We start from the raw sequence: 19,781 nt of genomic DNA, 5'->3' as shown, positions 1-19,781 counted from the left end.
AGCATTGGAAGTTAAGACCAGGTTCAGCTTTTGTTCTCTCTCTTACGTCTGGGCTTCACAAGAGAAGGTCACGGTTGGCTTGTGGGTTATCTGTCATTTATTTGGCGTGGGCTACGGCCAAACAGTAGCCTGTGTAAAGTTGGGTTAATAAACCGTCAATTCGTAAACTCAAACCTCTGTCTGGACAATTGTTCCTTTATGATCTAGTCAGGTCATTACAGTATTACAGTAAACCAGGGGACGGTATGCTCATAGAAAAATCGGAACTATACGTTTCTCCTCAACTTTTCCACTCATTGGACGTACAATGTTTCAACTATCTACTTCTTCTTCGATGGGGTTTTTAACGGAGGTTGGCATCCAATGTTTTGGTACCATCTGTCTTCAGTTATATTATCGCCATTACTTCTTGTGCCACCACAAAAATATCCCCCTTGATAGGCGCCCTATTTTTTAAAATCCACACAGGAAACATTTTCATCTTTTTGAGGCTTAAAACACGCTTCTAATGGTCTGCACACACACACAAAATTCTAAATATGACCACTTCTTGTGACTCTCACCGACTCAAAACTTTGCTCCAACACATTCCTGATTTTCCCGGAGTCGCTTAACGGATTTCCCATGCAGCATTGGTCCAATATCCCGACTCCGACTAAAAACCAGTCTACTTTGTTTCCTAGTTTCCACCACAACTATACTTCTCTTGTTTCCCCGTCTTCTTTACCACTGTAACCCACTCATTCTCACTGTGGTATTATCTTCACCTGACTCACTAGTTTAAACAAAACCTCCGTTTCCCGCCGCGTCATCCTTTCAACGATCTAAAACTGCTCCGGTAGATTAGTAGTCTGAACAATGTGTACATGTAAACATAATTATGGATATGAATATCCCGCGAGAGAAAGAAATACAAAACACAGATGGTTCTCAAACAGCTTGCATCATCGCCTGCAAAATCGTTTTTTAATTCCAGGTGATGGCCCCAAAGTGAGAGGCGTTTGGACGCAGCCGACATCATCATCATCACGTTGAGAGAAAACAACATGGTGGAACAACGAAAACAGAGAAACGAAACACTTATTTTCTTTCCCACTAAAACATGTAGAACATATTTAAAAACAAGTCACAAGTCCGTTATTATGATCCACACCAATACCTTCCAGCTAGGAAATTTAAGAAAACACGGCTCAGGGATGACGTTTCCTCTAGGATCCAGGATCAGGTTCCTCTCCCCTAATCCTAATTTTAAACAAGTGGGTTTTTTTTTTTTTTCATTGACCCAAGATCACCGTCTATGGGGCAACTTCACCCTACAGCAGAAAACACGGCAAACTGATCACCCGCTGGACACAGTTCATTCAATGTCTATTCCAGTTGGTTCGACGTAATTCCATTGAAATGATGTGAAAACAAAGTTGATTCAACCTGTGTGCCCAGTGGACAGGGTGTAACTTCCCCAAATACAAAACGTCACACGATCATCCCTGTCGGAAAGAGATTAGCCTGGTCTCAGATCTGTTCAGCGCTGTTTGCCAACGCAATGGAGTTGTCACGCCAATTTTTTTTTATTTTTTTTTGTTTTTTTGGGGGGGGGGGGGGGGGGGGGGTGAAAATTCCATAAGGAGTTGGCGTGAGCAGAAACAGATCTGGACTCATTCTACACAGAGATTGCGAGAAATCCAAACATAATACTTAATAAGAGAAGAAGAAAAAAAATGGCTGCAACATATAAATAAGCACAAAAATAGTGCAGTGATTGAGTCAAATCTAACCAATCCACTCTACTTGCTTTCAATGAATGTCAAAAAAACAACATAACACTACATGTCAAATACATGAGCACAACAATGTGTGGCCATGTTCTGATGCCTTGATCAAAACCTAAAGCGAGCTGGAGATACATCAATCTAAACGAATGGAGAGGGAGCTGGTATTAAGAAAACACCAAAAACGTGGCACTTTGAACTGAAATACGAGAACATTTAAATCGCTATGTAATAATGTACATGGTTGTAAACAGGGTTCGGGGGTCAATTCCATTTCAATTCAAGAGAGTTAACCAAATTCCAATTCCACATTTTCCCTTATTTAAAAAAAAGGTACATTTGGAATGTCAGTGTACTTCCTGAATTGACTGGAATTTAAATGGAATTGACCCCAACCCTGGTTGTAAACAGATAGATGTCCACTCTGGGCTACCGTAGTATTGAACATAAAGGCCTGGTGTTTGTTCTACTGACCACTTGGGCTGGCCAGGTAAAACTTTAGGCTCTAGACATAGTTAATAGCTGTTTTGGCGGACAGGGTCGTTCCTACTCCCTATACAAAATGGGATGAACCAAATCCATTGTTTACTTGGGTCAGTGTTGTATCAGAGAACGGGACCTAATAGAAAAGGGAGACTGGGGCTGCATGGGAGATGGTGTGAGATAGGGGGACTGGCTTCCTTCCTTCATGATAGGTGAGAGGCCTGGATAAGCTTTCACCATATGTTGCTTCCATTTGCCAGAAAGATCACGTTATTGAGACACAGCCTGGAGGGAGGGTCCTAAATCAAGATTGACAAAGTAACCCATTATACTGACTACTTAAAAATAAAAAATGGAATTGCAAGGCACAGTGAAATGAACAACAGGTAAAACATCAGTTACCTAGACATCATTAAATCCAGTAGGTTTTTAGTTATACGACCTAACAACAGATTGTAATTTGGTCCAAAAGGAGAGACAGGTTTATGTACGTTTCACAGCAAACAGATGACATAGCTTAACCTCTAGACAGTACCAGGTCATATTTATTGACAATCCTATTTTGAGAGATTTATGGATTTCTTGACCAGAGTGTTTGAGTTAACGCCACAAATCAGGAGTGTTTGAGTTCATTGATAATCCCGGATGCTGTTTGGAGTCAGTTCCACTTTTCAAAATGGAGTAATGTACAAATTGGCGATCTGTACATTTAGTTATGATGATATTACCATTGTCATCATAACTAAACTGAAATGTGTCGTTTTAAAAAACAAAAAAATCATACTTCAGGGCAATAATACCAAAACATGAACAAAGTACTTTACATTCATAATCAAACTCACAGAAGGTACCATTTTAACAATTGAAATGTTTCCATTGTCTCATTTAAAACCCAAGAGAAGTTTGGCAATACACCGAGTCAAAAACTAGAACTAGAACGGAGGGAGAAGAGAGAGCATGAATCACTGAAAGAGTGACTGAGCAACACAATGAGTCTTTCTAAACATTCATATCAACTAACCAGCCAGTCCTCATCTGCCTCCATCTCCCCTCAGAGAACTCCCACTGGGCCCGGGTCAATATAGGGAATCGGGTGTTATTTTGGACACAGTCCTTGTCAACCTGATGTCCCTTTATGTCTCTCTTACCAGTTAAATCAGAATGGCTCAATCCCTAAAACGTCAAACATCTTCCCTACTGTCCTTTTACACAACACGCCAAAACAACCTCTCCATCTGTTCCAAAAACAGAGCGTCGCCATGGGAACAAACCCATGACCAATTGGGTCTGGTGTGTCCCATTTTGAGAGGCTAGTACTAGACACCTCCGAGAACATTTCCTATCACTTCCTAAAAAACACAACTAAAAACATGACCAAAAGTGTTTCTCTTTGTATGTATGAAAATGTGTGTATGGAACTATGTATGCTGCCTTGTGAGTAAGTGTGTTAGTGTGTATTAAATGTGTGTGCTACTGTCACTTTTTGAGTGGCTGGTAGACAGAAGCGTTGGGATCCAGAGAAGAGGGACTATTGTCCATGAACTTGGAGGAGTAGTGTGGCGTGACGGGGCTGAGGCTGCTGCTGTCGTTGCTGTAGGAGATACTGGGCATCACAGCCATCACTTCAGCTATCTTCTGCTTCAACTCTGCTATCTCCTGGTCTCTCTGGTGGATCTGACCTGGGGGGGGGGGGGGGCGGAGGGTTAGATGACAGATGGATTCTCACTTTGTTGCCATTCTCTTCATGTTGCTGACATCTCTGGGTCAAGCAGCAGAGCGTCGTGTTTATGTAATGCCAGATGAAACCGTGAGGTAATGCTGGGTTACCTTGAGGAGCATCCTGTTTATGTAATGCTAGATGAAACCGTGAGGTAATGCTGGGTTACCTTGAGGAGCATCCTGTTTATGTAATGCTAGATGAAACCCTGAGGTAATGCTGGGTTACCTTGAGGAGCATCCCGTTTATGTAATGCTAGATGAAACCGTGAGGTAATGCTGGGTTACCTTGAGGAGCATCCCGTTTATGTAATGCCAGATGAAACCGTGAGGTAATGCTGGGTTACCTTGAGGAGCATCCTGTTTATGTAATGCTAGATGAAACCGTGAGGTAATGCTGGGTTACCTTGAGGAGCATCCCGTTTATGTAATGCTAGATGAAACCCTGAGGTAATGCTGGGTTACCTTGAGGAGCATCCTGTTTATGTAATGCTAGATGAAACCCTGAGGTAATGCTGGGTTACCTTGAGGAGCATCCTGTTTATGTAATGCTAGATTAAACCCTGAGGTAATGCTGGGTTACCTTGAGGAGCATCCTGTTTATGTAATGCTAGATGAAACCCTGAGGTAATGCTGGGTTACCTTGAGGAGCATCCTGTTTATGTAATGCTAGATGAAACCGTGAGGTAATGCTAGTGAACCTTCTGCAATCCAGCTTTCAGAGTTTGATCCTAGAGTCTATGAACACAATGGCTCGGTTAGAAGCCGGTCGCCGTTGTACCATGGTAGTGGGTCAGGTAAGGGAACTGTACCTTGTGCGATCTCCAGCTGTCTCTTGGCGTCCCCCAGGGCAGAGAAGAGGTCTAGTTTAATCCTGGTCTCAGCAGACAGGCTGTTCTCCAGGTGCTGAGTTTTATCCTGCATGGCCGACAGAGCTGACATCAACACCTCCATGTCCTTCTCATTCTCCTTGTACTTACGCAGCTCCTAGAGAGAGCGAGAGGGAGAGAGGAGGAGGGGAGGGGAGAGAGAAGAGGAGGGGAGCGCAGAGAGAAGAGGAGGGGAGCGGAGAGGAGAGAGAAGAGGAGGGGAGAGAGAAGAGAAGAGGAGGGGAGCGGAGAGGAGAGAGAAGAGGAGGGGAGGGGAGAGAGAAGAGAAGAGGAGGGGAGAGAGAAGACATCAACACCTCATCATGAACATCTGAAACCACTATAACTCCTCATAGGGGTCCTGTGTGGCTCAGTCGGTAGCGCATGCCACTTACAACGCCAGGGTTGTGGGTCCGATTCCCGCAGGGGGACCAGTACGAAGAAGTACAAATATGTATCGCTCTGGCTCAGAGTAAAATAACTAACATTTTAAAAAATAATCTTCAATTTAGAGAAGGAATATAATGTTTTCAGCCATGTCCCATTAAAGGAATCAGTAGCACCTTGCTTAGGTTCTCCTGATACATCATTTATGAGACAGTGAGCTCACAGAAAGGATAAATATCTACGATCGAAGGATGGACTCACCTGGCATTTCCCCTCCAGCTCTCTAATGTGCTCTTCTTTGAGTTTCATGTCGATGCCGAGTTTCTTACACTCCGTCTCCAACTCTCTGATCCGTCCACGCAGGGACTCAGTACACTCCCCCCTGACAGAGATCCACAGAGGTCAGGGTTTTACACATTTGACGGTAACATTTGACATTTGAATGGACATTCATTTGAACAGAAACATGCATGGCGAGGATGCAACCATGTGCGCTCCTTCTTACCCAATTCTGATGTGCACTTTGAACTTGTCAGAATAACAGTCCATATTTACTTTTCCTCAGCCAACAAGACGACTGACGAACAGCTAAATCACTAGGCGACGTCAATCTACTATAGCATAAACGTTTAGCCTACCTACTCTATTGGTCAGCTTGTCAAGAAAGAAATAGCCTATTCCAAAGTGACTGTGGGACGATAGATCCCAAATTCATACAACCAGTAGGCCAAGGCTACATCAACATTAAAAAGCAATGTGTCTAATGCAACAGATAAGAACGTTAAGCTTAAAATGGTGATAAACTATTATTTATTCACATTATAAGCACAGCAACGCACACAAGGCAGAATGTTCGTTCCATAACGCAATTAGCGGGAAAACACTGTCCTCAAAAAGGGCACTGAACACGCGAGCGGTTTCATGTGACAGAGATGAACATATCCTATAGAAAGATGTTAAGAGGAGATCTAATGAACTACTTTGAAGCAACGCAAGACATGCCTCATAATATGTAAATAAAATGTTCAGGTTCCAAACAATTAGGTATATGTTTTCAACATGCATACTGCCTCCAGCTCATTGCAAAGTGATGTGGGACGCGCTGATAGAGAATGTCTTCTGTTGCTGTTTTGGGATGCAGCAGTAGCTGTCTGACAGATGTTCTACTCCAAGGTTCTGTATCTGTGTATGTTGTAGGTGTATAATAAATAAGATCTATAACAAGTATACTGTACACATGCGGCAATTTAATTCCACTAAATTATGCAAATGAACCTATAGACCGATAAGCATGACCAGTCAAATGTATTTCTGGTATTTCCACCAATGAAGAGGCTAAAAAACATTATTTCACACTGGGATTGTTTCTTCTTCTCCTGGTCAATTGGCCGGTACCAATTTTATTTATCGGCTTTTCAAAAAAAAAAATAATAATAAATAAATTGGACAAAAGCCGGCTACTACCGGCTAACGGAAACCCTGGTGTGTGTGTTTACCTGGAGGCTGCGGCTAGTGCTACAGCCCGAGCTGCGGTGGCTTCCTCCATCTTCTTCCTCTTCCTCTCGTCAGCCAGCTGTTTCTCCGCCAGCGCCCGCGCCTCCTGCTCTGCCTTCAGCCTTTTCTCTAGCTGGGAGATGGTCTGCTTGTCCTTTTGCTTGGCCTGGTCAGCACTGTGGAGAGCACACACACACACACACACACACACACACACCACACACACACACACCACACACACACACACACACACACACACACACACACACACACACACACACACACACACAAAAACACAAAAACAGCCAAGAAGTTTGTTCCCCGGGTTTCTAAGTCAGAATGAATCTACATGTTGGAGGGGAATCTAGAATCACAATCCCTGATCTACAGATCACATTGCATCTAAAATAAAACACCTCTTTATGTGATCAAGATGAGTGATATCACGCTCAGGCCGATCCTCTACACCGTGCCAATCCTCTGAGAACCTTGGCTTGGTACCAGGCCTCGAGTGGGTGTGTGTGTTCTTACTTGTTCTGCAGCATCTCGTTGTCTTGTCGCAGCTGGCCCAGCTCTGAGCGCAGACTCCTGTCCTGGCTGGTCAGCGAGGAGAGATGAGAACGTAAATCTGACTCCAACTGACGGCTCGCCTGCAGGTCTGCCTTCAGCCGTTTCACATCCTGCTCCAACCTAGAGAGAGAGAGGACAAGGGCTATGTTTCAGGTAGACTACATCACAGTTTCACATCCTGCTCCAACCTAGAGAGAGAGAGGACAAGGGCTATGTTTCAGGTAGACTACATCACAGTTTCACATCCTGCTCCAACCTAGAGAGAGAGAGGACAAGGGCTATGTTTCAGGTAGACTACATCGCAGTTTCACATGGTGTTTAACATTACAGCTACGCACATCGTATGAAATCTGATGCACGGACGTAGTTGATGACGTGACACACACAAAACCACTGATTGCTGTGAGAAGCATCGTAGTCGGCCTGAAAGGCCACCAAGGTGAAACCAGCCTGTCTATATGCATGTGGATGTACGTTGGCAATGTGTGTGTGTGTGTGTGTCTTACCGCACGAGAGCGTCCGGCTTGCCCAGTTGATTGTTGGGAATGCAGTTCTCCACGGGATCCTTCTGATTGGCTCCTCCTTTCCCCGCAGACTTTGTCTTTTTCTCGTTCTTATTGGACGAGCCAGACGACGGCACGGTCCCATTGGTGGCGCTATGATTCCGAGGGGAGGAGTTGGTGGCCACACCACCTCCGCTGGCGTTTTTGTAGTTCTTCCCTCCCCCTCCCGCTGTTCCCCCCACCTCCTCTTTAGGAGTGTGTGTGTTGCCCGTGATCTCTCCTCCTCTGAGGTCGTTGTTCAGTCTCTTCCCCCCCGTGTTCTCCATATACTCTGTCTCCTGTAATGTGGAGTCCAGTGTGTGGAGGATACTGTTGTTGTTGATTCCTATTGTGTGTTGTTGTTTGCCCTCCCGTTCCTTGCTGTTGCCGTCTCTCCCTTTCTCCCGGTACTCCAGTTCCGGTAAGGGAACAGAAGCGTTAACGGGGGTCTTCTTGCCGGGAGTTGACCCGTTTTGGGAAACCGGCGGGGTAGGGTCCACCTCTGATGACACACCTTTAGCCATGGCCGCTAGAGAGGAGGAAGCAAGGTTAGGAAGAGGTCAGGTACGATTACAACAGTGTGTGTTTGTCTATCACCTTGCAATTGTTGGCAGAGCATCTGTTGCTCAGGGTAAAGTGAGGTGTGTGTGTGTGTACTGCATGCACTCTCTCACCCTCCTCTGCCTCTCTCTCCTGTCTCTGTAGCATCTGTTGCTCTGGGGGCAGAGCCTGCTGTAGGAGCTGCATGTAGAACTCATTCTCCTTTTGCACCTCTTTCTGTTTCCTCAGTCTCATCTTGTAGCTGACGTAGCTCTTAAAGCCAAAGCCCAGAGTCACCACCGGGTAGCCAATACTAACAGAGGGAGAGGGACGAGGGCAGAGAGGTGGAGGGACGAGGGCAGAGAGGTGGAGGGACGAGGGCAGAGAGGTGGAGGGACGAGGGCAGAGAGGTGGAAGGACGAGGGCAGAGAGGTGGAAGGACGAGGGTAGAGAGGTGGAAGGAGAAAAGAGTTAGCACAAATAAACTTTTATTATGGTTGTCATAGCAAAATGAAGGGGATAAAATGAAAGAAAAGGGAAACGTAGAAGAATCGTTTCCCTTTTGTTGATATACCTCCATTGCCTAAGCAATTACAATGTGTAGCAACACACATGTCCCGCCCACCTGAGGATCTGTCTTTTTCCACCATCTATTTCCTGTGTTTGAGGGGTGCAAAATCGACTTATCACTTAAATCTGGCTGGATTGATTAACTTTCATTTTACTCCTGCGCCTCTTTTATACTCTTGCTTGTGCCTGATGTTTTTCCCCATTTAATATTACGACCGCGGAAATGTGGACTCTGGAGTGATGAATCGCGCTTCACCAGCTAGCAGTCCAACTGACGAATCTGGGCCAACTGTAAAGTTTGGTGGAGGAGGACTAATGGTCGTGGGCTGGTTTTCATGGTTCGAGCTAGACACCTTAGTTCCAGTGAAGGGGAATCTTAACACTAATGCTCTTGTGGCTGAATGGAAGCAAGTCCCCCGCAGCAATGTTCCAACATCTAGTGGAAAGCCTTCCCAGAAGAGTGGAGGCTGTTTTAGCAGCAAAGGGTGGGGACCAACTCCATATTAATGCCCATGATTTTGGAATGAGATGTTCGACGAGCAGGTGTCCACATACTTTTGGTCATATAGTGTATATTTTGTGACGTTCCCACAATGTAACCACCAAACTGTTCCCACAACCTAACAAAACATTCTGGGAACCTTTAAATAACAGACTAAATGTGTTCTGGGAACGTTCGGAGCGAGGCGCTATGACTTTAGCCTATTGCCGCTTTGACTTATGATTGGACGACCACAAGCTCCACTCTCCTGAAAAGCTAGAGCATCAGCATAAATTATATAATTTCTCAATCTCTCGACTGCGGCTGCCGCGTTCGGATCTGTACGGGGCCCTTCCGGACAAGTCTGTTAAAATTACACATACCCATGAAGACATCTAGTATAAACAATGCAGGTAGGGTAGACAGAGCAAGTGTTTAGTGGTTGAAGCCCCACCCCTTTTTGTTCATCTATTCATATATGCAAGTGCAGCTGGTGTATTTATGCAAATGAGGTACATATAATTCTCTTTATTTTAACTAAATGTATTGGGAAAAAAATACCCGATACAATAAGAAAGTGTATATGATTGCATTCTAAGAAAAATAAGTGACATTTAACAAATGTAATACCTGAATTCCAACAACAACAAATATATATATATATATATATATATATATATATATATATATATATATATATATATATAAAATATATAAAAATAATAATATAAAAATAAAAATCGCTGAATAGTTAGAGTTTATGTGCTATAATTAAGTAATTATCTGATGGGTTATTATACAAATAAAAATAAAGGTTTTGAGTATCTATATCCATTGTCCAATTGTTGCATTAATCAAAATTATTTTTTAAAACCTTTTGAGAATGTAGATGACCTTTTCTACAATGTGCTTGGTCCTGTGCTACTGCGATACGCTAGGTAGTAGGCCAGACAGGGTTAGAGAAACCGGTGACAAGATTACCAGTGAGCAGCGAAGGGCCGACACAGGTCCACATGGAAGTTCTTCAGGTCCTTGAAGCGGATGGCAGCTTCCATGTACACAAACAGTATCCATAGCGATACGGTGGGTAGACACACTCCTCTCTCTGTGCAAGGTGGAAGGGCCCAGATGGGAGACAGTGTGAGAGTTAGAGCCTATGTTTACACAGACAGACCAATTCTGATCTTTGGCCCAATTATTGGCAAGATCTGATTTGTCAATAGACCAAATAGTGTAAAAAGATCAAAACTGAGGCTGCCTGTGTAAACAGACAAAGAAATATACATGTATTTTGTACATGCATATCCAAATACATAAAATATACATACACATTTGTTAACTGGGTATACATAAACATATTAAAATCCCATGACACCCAGGATTAAGCCAATGCATTGTGGGAAAGACAAATCTACATATGGGACAGAGAGAGAGCTGATATTAACCGACCTGTGTGCCAGACGTACTGGACCCAGACGTAGGTGCTGGCAGCGAAGAACAGCCATTGGACAGGGATAAAGAGGAGGCAGATGATGTCAGACGTAAACGCCACACACACAAAGAACACTGAGAACGCCTGAAAGAGAGAGAGACAGAGAGACAGAGAGAAATGTAGTCAGTATGCAATAATATACAACTGTGCAGTCATCTTTCATGTCAAAATCTCATGAGTAAGCTCTCTCACACACACACACACACACACACACACACACACACACACACACACACACACACACACACACACACACACACACACACACACACACACACACACACACACACACACTTACCAGCCCCTGGTATCTGAAGGAGTCGTAGACACTGCGTATGAATAGCCAGAAGGGCCACAGGTACTCAAACCTGAACTCCAACACAAAGTCTGCCAGCAGCACCAGCACCCACACCACCAGAAACTTCAGATACAGGAAGGTACTGAAAAAGAGAGAGAGAGAGAGAGAGAGAGAGAGAGAGAGAGAGAGAGAGAGAGAGAGAGAGAGAGGGGGGGGGGGTAGAGAGTGAGGGAGAGAGAAAGAGAGAGGGGAAGATAGAGAGTGAGGCGGAGAGAAAGAGAGGGGAAGATAGAGAGTGAGGGAGAGAGAAAGAGAGAGGGGAAGATAGAGAGTGAGGGGGGGAGAAAGAGAGGGGGGAAGATAGAGAGTGAGGGGGAGAGAAAGAGAGGGGAAGATAGAGAGTGAGGGAGAGAGAAAGAGAGGGGAAGATAGAGAGTGAGGGAGAGAGAAAGAGAGGGGAAGATAGAGAGTGAGGGAGAGAGAAAGAGAGAGGGGAAGATAGAGAGTGAGGGGGAGAGAAAGAGAGGGGAAGATAGAGAGTGAGGGAGAGAGAAAGAGAGGGGGGGGTAGAGAGTGAGGGAGAGAGAAAGAGAGAGGGGAAGATAGAGAGTGAGGCGGAGAGAAAGAGAGGGGAAGATAGAGAGTGAGGGAGAGAGAAAGAGAGAGGGGAAGATAGAGAGTGAGGGGGAGAGAAAGAGACAAGGGGAGAGAGAGAAACATTGTGAGATTTCTTGAAGCACTGTCAAAAGGAGAACAGAGAAACCAAAACAGTCCAAACAAAGAGGCTGGATGAAAACTAGCTCTGGTCCAAGGTGTTAATGCGTGTTCCTCTACTAACTAATAGGAGAACACGTGTCACTGCCACCCTGGACCAGAGCTAGACAAAAATTGCCTGTGATATATGATCAGTACCACAGTTATTCAGTGTTTATAGATGGAACATATTTATCCTGATTTCAGTCACGCTTAGAGGTCATCTGCAACCACAAGACCACACGTTTTCCAATGTTTTAAAGAGAGGCATTTGCCACTGAAATTGATCTGTAATGAATCCTGACTTATTCCCCACTAGTTGATATACATTCATGGGTGGGCACTTGTTCTGCTTTCAGTCCCTTCATACTTAGTTCTTGTCCAAAGCTTTACTCTTTGTTCGTACCGTACATTCAAGGCCAAAAATGCATAACCTAACACAGTGCCAGACAGTGGCATAGGACTATCAGAAGACAAGAAGAGAACACTAAAACCTGTGTTCATGTCAGGGCACATTGGCTTTTCAACAGCTGCTTTTCTCATGCGGCGTTATCAATTGAGGCTTGCTGCTGACAATGCACTGAAATGTCAACAGTATAAGAAGAACAGTCAAGCTTTGGATCGCTAGAAATACAGGGCTACCAGACAGTGAATGAGCGTACAATATAATTTTCTCATGTTTGGGTTAGATGGCCAGCTACTTCAAAGTAGACACTAATTAACCGTGCAATCATATAATGTGTATGCAATTTCAGCACATTTTCCAATGCCTTTTGAATTGTCGTCAATGTGAACGCAGTCAGTGCTGTTTACATTTTGGAACAAATTCTTGAACTGTCAGAATAGCTAACGAGCTAACTAGCAGCTGCTGCTACTACTACTACTTAAGTAACGCTACGTTAGCTAACTTAGGCCTTAAGTTCAGAAACAAATCTATTAGACATTCGAACACGACAGACTAATAGTAAACGCGAAAGCGGGGGTCATCTGACACTAAACACGACAGCTGAGTGTCTTGTCTGCTATATCTCAGCCGCCATTATTGTACGATCATCCCCCCTAACTAGAGCCCCCTTTCTTCGTTCGTACCTGCTATATATACCCTCGGTGATTCGGTTCCGTTTTAAAGGCCGTCGGAGCTTGCTGCAGTCCGCATTGCGCCGCTTCATCCTCCCTCCTGTGGATTTGGCTCTGATATCAATCCGGTAATTATTACGAAAATGTCACACGAACGATCTGATATGGACATTTCTTCAAATATCCACCATTGCTGTTATTTTCTGGACGTGAAACAAAGCAAGAAATAAAAACACTGTATCGTGGGCCCTCCCCCTTTCCATCAAACGCCACGACGCACGCCTTCGTGACTACGTCAATGATACGTCTACGTAGTAAAAAATAATGGCTGCCTATTGTATGGACTAAGTCTTTCTCGAATTTATACTTTGACGGTATGAGTGATTTTGATTACATTTAAATTTGCGCTGTGATAACTGTAGTGTATTATAAAAAATAAAGCTGTCATCTCTGATATATATATTGTTGATAAAGTCCTAACAAATGCTGTAGCGTGCTGCTTCTTCGGCCATGCTTGAAAATATGCTAACTTTCGTTAGCTAACTAGTCCTGTTAGCAGTTGATGGGAAATTAGCTACCGTAATAACTAATGTACCGTTAAGGTAGCTGGTATTATACCATTGCATTTACCTTTACCTCCATTTACTCATACTGTATGCTAGTGGTTACATACTAGCTAATGTTGTGGCTCTACCTTAGCAGAGGAACGCTCAACTCCGTTCTCTTTTATATCGAGGCGGAGTTGAGTTTGACAACTGGTTGCAGGATTTTCTAACAACAATACTTGAATCACCATCAGTTTATTCTTGTAAATGTGTCAATTCTGAAAGCGTTTACCTGAAATTCATATTTTTAATAAAAAGTTATCGAATACAACCATCTCATTTGTGTTGCGCAACTAGCACGAGTTTGCATGTGCCTATAGAATCTCATCTGACGTAGTAAGTAGGTAAGAAGTACCAGCAAGACAAATGAGGAAAAGGTAGATGGTTGTGTTCAATACGTATTTTTTCTAAAAGTATGAATTCCAGCGCCCGCGGAAGTACAGCAGTTGTACAGGACAAACATAGGTTTAGGGCTCCTGAGTGGTCTAAGACAGTCCCAGGTTCGATTCCAGGCTGTATTCCATCCGGCCGTGATTGGGAGTCCCATTGGCCCGGGGTAGGCTGTCATTGTAAATAAGAATTTGTTCTTAACCTTCTTGCCTAGTTAAATAAAATAAGAAATGTAAAAAAATAAAAAAATAAAAAAGTTACTTTTCAGAATCAACTGATGGTGACTCAGTGTTGTTGTTTGAAAATCCCAAGGCGAGTTATCAAACCTCAACTCCCCCTCGATATAAGACAATGGAGTTGAGTGTTCCTCAGCTAGATCTAGCTATGCCATTCACAGGTAGATCTAGCTATGCCATTCACAACTAGATCTAGCTATGCCATTCACAGCTAGATCTAGCTATGCCATTCACAGCTAGCTCTAGCTATGCCATTCACAGCTAGCTCTAGCTATGCCATTCACAGCTAGCTCTAGCTATGCCATTCACAGCTAGCTCTAGCTATGCCATTCACAGCTAGATCTAGCTATGCCATTCACAGCTAGATCTAGCTATGCCATTCACAACTAGATCTAGCTATGCCATTCACAGCTAGCTCTAGCTATGCCATTCACAGCTAGATCTAGGTATGCCACTCACAGCTAGATCTAGGTATGCCACTCACAGCTAGATCTAGGTATGCCACTCACAGCTAGATCTAGGTATGCCACTCACAGCTAGATCTAGCTATGCCATTCACAGGTATCACCCAAAGACAGAGAGAGATGGGAAAAAAACACTGTATTTAGCAATCCCTTTCTGTGTACTCACTCTAATGCCCATAACTGCGTCATCCACAGATGTCATCAACCGACACACAGCAAGTGACAATGCCAGACGTTCTGAAGACTGAGGCGCTCCCTGAGGATCCAAATAAACAGAAAATGTCAGAACTCCCAAAAAATGACAATGAGCCTGTGCTTCTGATAAAAGACAAGAAAACAGGGCTTCTGACGAAAGACAAGAAAACAGGTCTTCTGATAAAAGACAAGAAAACAGGGCTTCTGAAAAAGAAGAAGAAACCAGAGATTCCGAGAAAGAAGAAGAAGAAGCCAGATGATCCCAGTAAGCCAGTTCCATTAAACCTGAACAACGAGGTGGTGAGGATGAGGAAGGAGGTGAAAAGGGTGAGGGCGCTGGTCATCAGGAAGTTGACTAGGCAGATGGCAAGTCTGAAGAAAAAGAAGGGGAAGGAGGAAGATCTGGAGAGGAACCGGAGGAGGGTAGGCAGACTGCTGGAAGAAATCCATGAAATGAAGACACTCAAACCTGATCCGGTGGGTGCTTCTTCCCCAATTACATCTTACCTACATTATTATTATTACTACTATTATTACTTCCTTATTTGGAATACTGTGTAGTATAATTCCCAAGCCATTGTATATGTGCTGATGCACATTGCTGGTGAGTGAGTTCCTTTCATGCAATGTCCTGTAAAACTTTTTTTACTTTGAGTATATGTCCTGATAAATTAATTTATCAGAAAAGTACAAGCTCTTTAGTGCGGTGTACTTCACCAATTACATATCAGATATAAAGCACCAGTCAAAAGTTTTAGAACACCGACTCATTCAAGGATTTTTCTTTATTTTACTATTTTCTACATTGTAGAATAATAGAGAAGACATCAAAACTATGAAATAACACATATGGAATCATATAGTAACCAAAACAGTGTTAAACAAATCAAAATATATATTTTAGATGCTTCTAATTAGCCACCCTTTGCCTTGACTACACCTTTGCACACGCTTGGCATTCTCTCAACCAGCTTCACCTGGAATGCTTTTCCAACAGTCTTGAAGGAGTTCCCACATATGCTGAGCAGTTGTTGGCTGCTTTTCCTTCACTCTACAGTCCAACTCATCCCAAACGATCTCAATTGGGTTGAGGTCGGGTGATTGTGGAGGTCAGGTCATCTGATGCAGCACTCCATCACTCTCCTTCTTTGTCAAATAGCCCTTACACAGCCTGGAGGTGGGTTGGGTCATTGTCCTGTTGAAAAACAAATGATAGTCCCACTAAGCCCAAACCAGGTGGGATGGCGTATTGCTGCAGAATGCTGTGGTAGCCATGCTGGTTAAGTGTGTCTTGAATTCTAAATAAATCGCTGACAGTGTCACCAGCAAAGCACCATCACAACACCTCATCCATGCTTCACGGTGGGAACCACACATTCGGGGATCATCCGTTCACCTACTCTGCGTCTCACAAAGACACGGTGGTTAGAACCAAAGATCTCAAATTTGGACTCATCGTACCAAAGGACAGATTTCCACCAGTCTAATGTCCATTGCTCGTGTTCATTGGCCCAAGCAAGTCTCTTCTTATTGGTGTCCTTTAGTAGTGGTTTCTTTGCAGCAATTCGACCATGAAGGCCTGATTCACACAGTCTCCTCTGAACAGTTGATGTTGATATGTGTCTGTTACTTGAACTCTGAAGCATTTATTTGGGCTGCAATTTCTGAGGCTGCGAACTCTTAATGAACAAATCCTCTGCAGCAGAGGTAACTCTGGGTCTTCCTTTCCTGTGACGGTCCTCATGAGAGCCAGTTTCATCGTAACACTTGATGGTTTTTGTGACTGCACTTGAAGAAACTTTCAAAGTTCTTGAAATCTTCCGAATCGACTGACCTTCATGTCTTAAAGTAATGATGGACCGTAATTTCTCTTTGCTTATTTGAGCTGTTCTTGCCATAATATGGACTTGGTATTTTACCAAATAGGGCTATCTTCTGTACACCACCCCTACCTTGTCACAACACAACTGATTGGCTCAAGCGCATTAAGGAAAGGAATTCCACAAATTAACTTTTAAGAAGGCACACTTGTTAATTGAAATGCATTCCAGGTGACTACCTTATGAAGCCGGTTGAATGTCAAGAGTGTGCAAAGCTTTCATCAAGGCAAAGTCTGGCTACTTTGAACAATCTCAAATATAAAATATATTTTGATTTAACACTTTTTTGATTACTACATGTTTCTATATGTGTTATTTCATAGTTTGATGTTTTAACTATTATTCTACAATGTAGAACATAGTACAAATAAAAACCCTTGAATGAGTAGGTGTGTCTAAACATTTGACTGGTACTGTATATATTTGTTTTATTTGCTTGGGAAGTTGAATACTGCAGTGAATATTCAGGTTTAGTGCATGTATTCATATCAGTCCCAAACCATTGCAAATTGATTTACAGTCCAAAAACCAGATGATAATCATTGTTGATTATTATTTCTAGGTGACCAAAGCTGCCCTCCAGAAGAACCTGAGTTTTGAGTTTGTCTGTAAGAACCCAAAGGCCACCATTTCTGACCGAGCTGTAGCCCGTATCGCCACTCACCCCCAGTTCAGCAAGAAGATAGACACCATCAAAGCTGCCATTAAAGCCTTCAAGGATGAGAGGATGGTAGTAGAGAAAGGAGACGAGAAGGGAACGGTTAAAAAGCAGCCTTTAAAGGTGGTAGAGGTGATCGAGCAGCCGAAGGACAGTGATGGAGAAGGAGGGGTGGAAGGTGAAGAAGGGAAGGGAAATGAAGAAGAGATGGATGAGGAGGAAGATGGAACACCCGCGGAGAGCCAGAGTCTAACGGTTGACGGACCAGCTGTTGTAGAAAAGCAACCCGTTGATAAGACTGTCAGGGTTACAGAAGAAGACATTTCCACGATAGAGAATAAAGAATCGGCCATAGAGAATACAGTAGCTGGCCCTCAGCCCAAGGAGATGTCAGAGGCCGATAAGACTCTGGTGGACTCATCCACTCCATTCACAATAGAGGCCCCACAAGTAGTACCTACAAAGAACATAGTAACCATGAAAAACACACCACAGAAGCAAGTAGTCCAGAAACTCACAAAGGACACTCCAGCCACTCAGAAGACTCAAGACCCCAAACCCCAGAAAGTCACTAAACCTCAAATTAAGGATGTTAAAAACAAGCAGGATGATGAAGAGGATTCTGATGAGGAAGAGGAGAGCGACTTGGAGTCTTCGGACGACGAGGAGAAGGAGTATTTTGACGACAGCACGGAGGAGCGTTTCCGTAAGCAGTCCTCCCAGTCGGATGAAAGCGACAACGACGATTTCTTCCTGGGGAAAGTCACCAAGTTTAAAAAGAAGAGTGACGCGGCTACAGCGCCACCAGGTGGAGGGGAGGGCAAGAGCAGCGAACTGGGGAAAAACCCACTGCTGGAACCACTGGAGAGCTTAAACCCACACCAGACTGAACTAGATGAGCTAGAGGCCAGAGAGAACTTCAGGGGGAAGTCTGTCTTCTGCTCCAGTCTGTCTGGTTCCAGAGGTGGTAGAGGCGGAGGCAGGGGTAGAGGCGGAGGCAGGGGTATGGGCCGAGGAGGGGGTAGGGGAGGGGACTTCAAAAACCGGGGAAGAGGGGGAGATGATGGCCCGTCTCGGGGTCCTGGGTCACATGATAGGGGTTCTGGGAGGGGAAGGGGGGACTTTGGGAGGCAACGGGAAGGCAGAGGGTTCTCCTCCACCTCTTTATCTCAGCCACCACAACAGGCCCTGCACCCGTCATGGGAGGCCAGTAAGAAGAGGAAGGAGCAACAGACCGTAGTAGTGGCCTTCCAGGGAAAGAAGATCAAATTTGATGATTGAGCTAAGGCAGGGCGATATGGCCAAAATGTATCACAATATTTTTGATGGTATTTGACAGTATTTTATGTTTTTAAATAATAAAAGTTCTCAATTTGCTGTATGAGTTGTGCATGACCCTAGGGTAGAAACACATACCTTCTAAAATGATTTCAATGAGGCTTTCTCCATTCTGATTGGTTAATACTGTTCAATCAAATTTTAAACAAAAGTTGATCTGACAATAAAATCAAGGCCTTATTCTTAAACAAATATTCCAATTGTGATTTTGACAAAAAGTGTATTTGTTTACATTCATGTTAGTGAGCATTTCTCCTTTGCCAAGATATGCCACACCTGTCAGGTGGATGGATTATCAAGAAGCTGATTGAACAGCATGATCATTACACAGGTTACATCTTGTGCTGGGGACAATAAAAGGCCACTCTAAAATGTGCAGTTTTGTCACACAACACAATTCCACAGATGTCTCAAGTTTTAAAGGCGCATACAACTGGCATGCTGACTGCAGGAATGTCCGACAGAGCTGTTAACAGAGAATTTAATGTTAATTTCTCTACCATTAGCCACCTTCAATGTCATTTTAGAGAATTTGGCAGTACATCGAACCGGCCTCATAACCACAGACCACGTGTATAGCGTTGTGTGGGCGAAAGGTTTGGTGTTGGTCAGGTTATAGTATGGGCAGGCATACGCTACGGATAACAAACACAATTGCATTTTCATGTGACATAAACCACTATGTGGAATATGATATAAACATGTGCTTTATAAAAGGGTGACGTGCTGAAGGATGGTGTTTAAAGACACTTCCGCCCAAATGCACAGAACGTCTGGTAGACTAACGCATCAAACTTGGCCTTCGTTCGTTAGGGTTGGGTTTAAAATACAATTATAGAAATGGACAGGGTTATGCCATAATTAGGACTTTGTGGCTGTGTTAACTAGTGACAACCAGGCGGAATGTTTACGCGAGCAAAGGACACAGCCTGATGACAAATACTTTACTCAGTAAGGCCACTCCCATTAAGGAA

General features: G+C 43.8%; 2 protein-coding genes across 3 annotated transcripts; one reads left to right on the top strand and one right to left on the bottom strand.

The window, feature by feature from the left end:
* Window positions 1-1,596: 1,596 nt before the first annotated feature.
* LOC129820287 (macoilin-1-like) lies at window positions 1,597-14,940 on the bottom strand. Of its 2 annotated transcripts, none has more exons than XM_055877352.1 (11): window positions 14,903-14,940; window positions 11,212-11,353; window positions 10,871-10,997; window positions 10,403-10,526; window positions 8,505-8,683; window positions 7,795-8,359; window positions 7,250-7,408; window positions 6,721-6,894; window positions 5,486-5,606; window positions 4,781-4,955; window positions 1,597-3,931 (listed from the first exon to the last, which is right to left on the bottom strand). In XM_055877352.1, the coding sequence occupies exons 1-11, from the start codon at window positions 14,923-14,925 to the stop codon at window positions 3,729-3,731; spliced, it is 1,992 nt and encodes a 663-aa protein (XP_055733327.1). In that variant the 5' UTR covers window positions 14,926-14,940; the 3' UTR covers window positions 1,597-3,728. The 2 variants fall into 2 exon arrangements, with proteins under 2 accessions (XP_055733327.1, XP_055733326.1); XM_055877351.1 differs by lacking the exon at window positions 14,903-14,940 and adding an exon at window positions 13,054-13,295.
* On the top strand, window positions 13,310-18,846 carry srfbp1 (serum response factor binding protein 1). Its single transcript, XM_055877353.1, has 3 exons — window positions 13,310-13,415; window positions 14,932-15,408; window positions 17,374-18,846. The coding sequence occupies exons 2-3, from the start codon at window positions 14,932-14,934 to the stop codon at window positions 18,748-18,750; spliced, it is 1,854 nt and encodes a 617-aa protein (XP_055733328.1). The 5' UTR covers window positions 13,310-13,415; the 3' UTR covers window positions 18,751-18,846.
* The last annotated feature ends 935 nt before the right edge of the window (window positions 18,847-19,781 follow it).

This window comes from Salvelinus fontinalis, chromosome 22, assembly GCF_029448725.1.
Source record: "Salvelinus fontinalis isolate EN_2023a chromosome 22, ASM2944872v1, whole genome shotgun sequence".
Classification (NCBI taxonomy): Eukaryota; Metazoa; Chordata; class Actinopteri; order Salmoniformes; family Salmonidae; genus Salvelinus; species Salvelinus fontinalis.
Note: the sequence above shows the minus strand (reverse complement) of the source record. Positions and strands in the feature narration are given on the sequence as shown.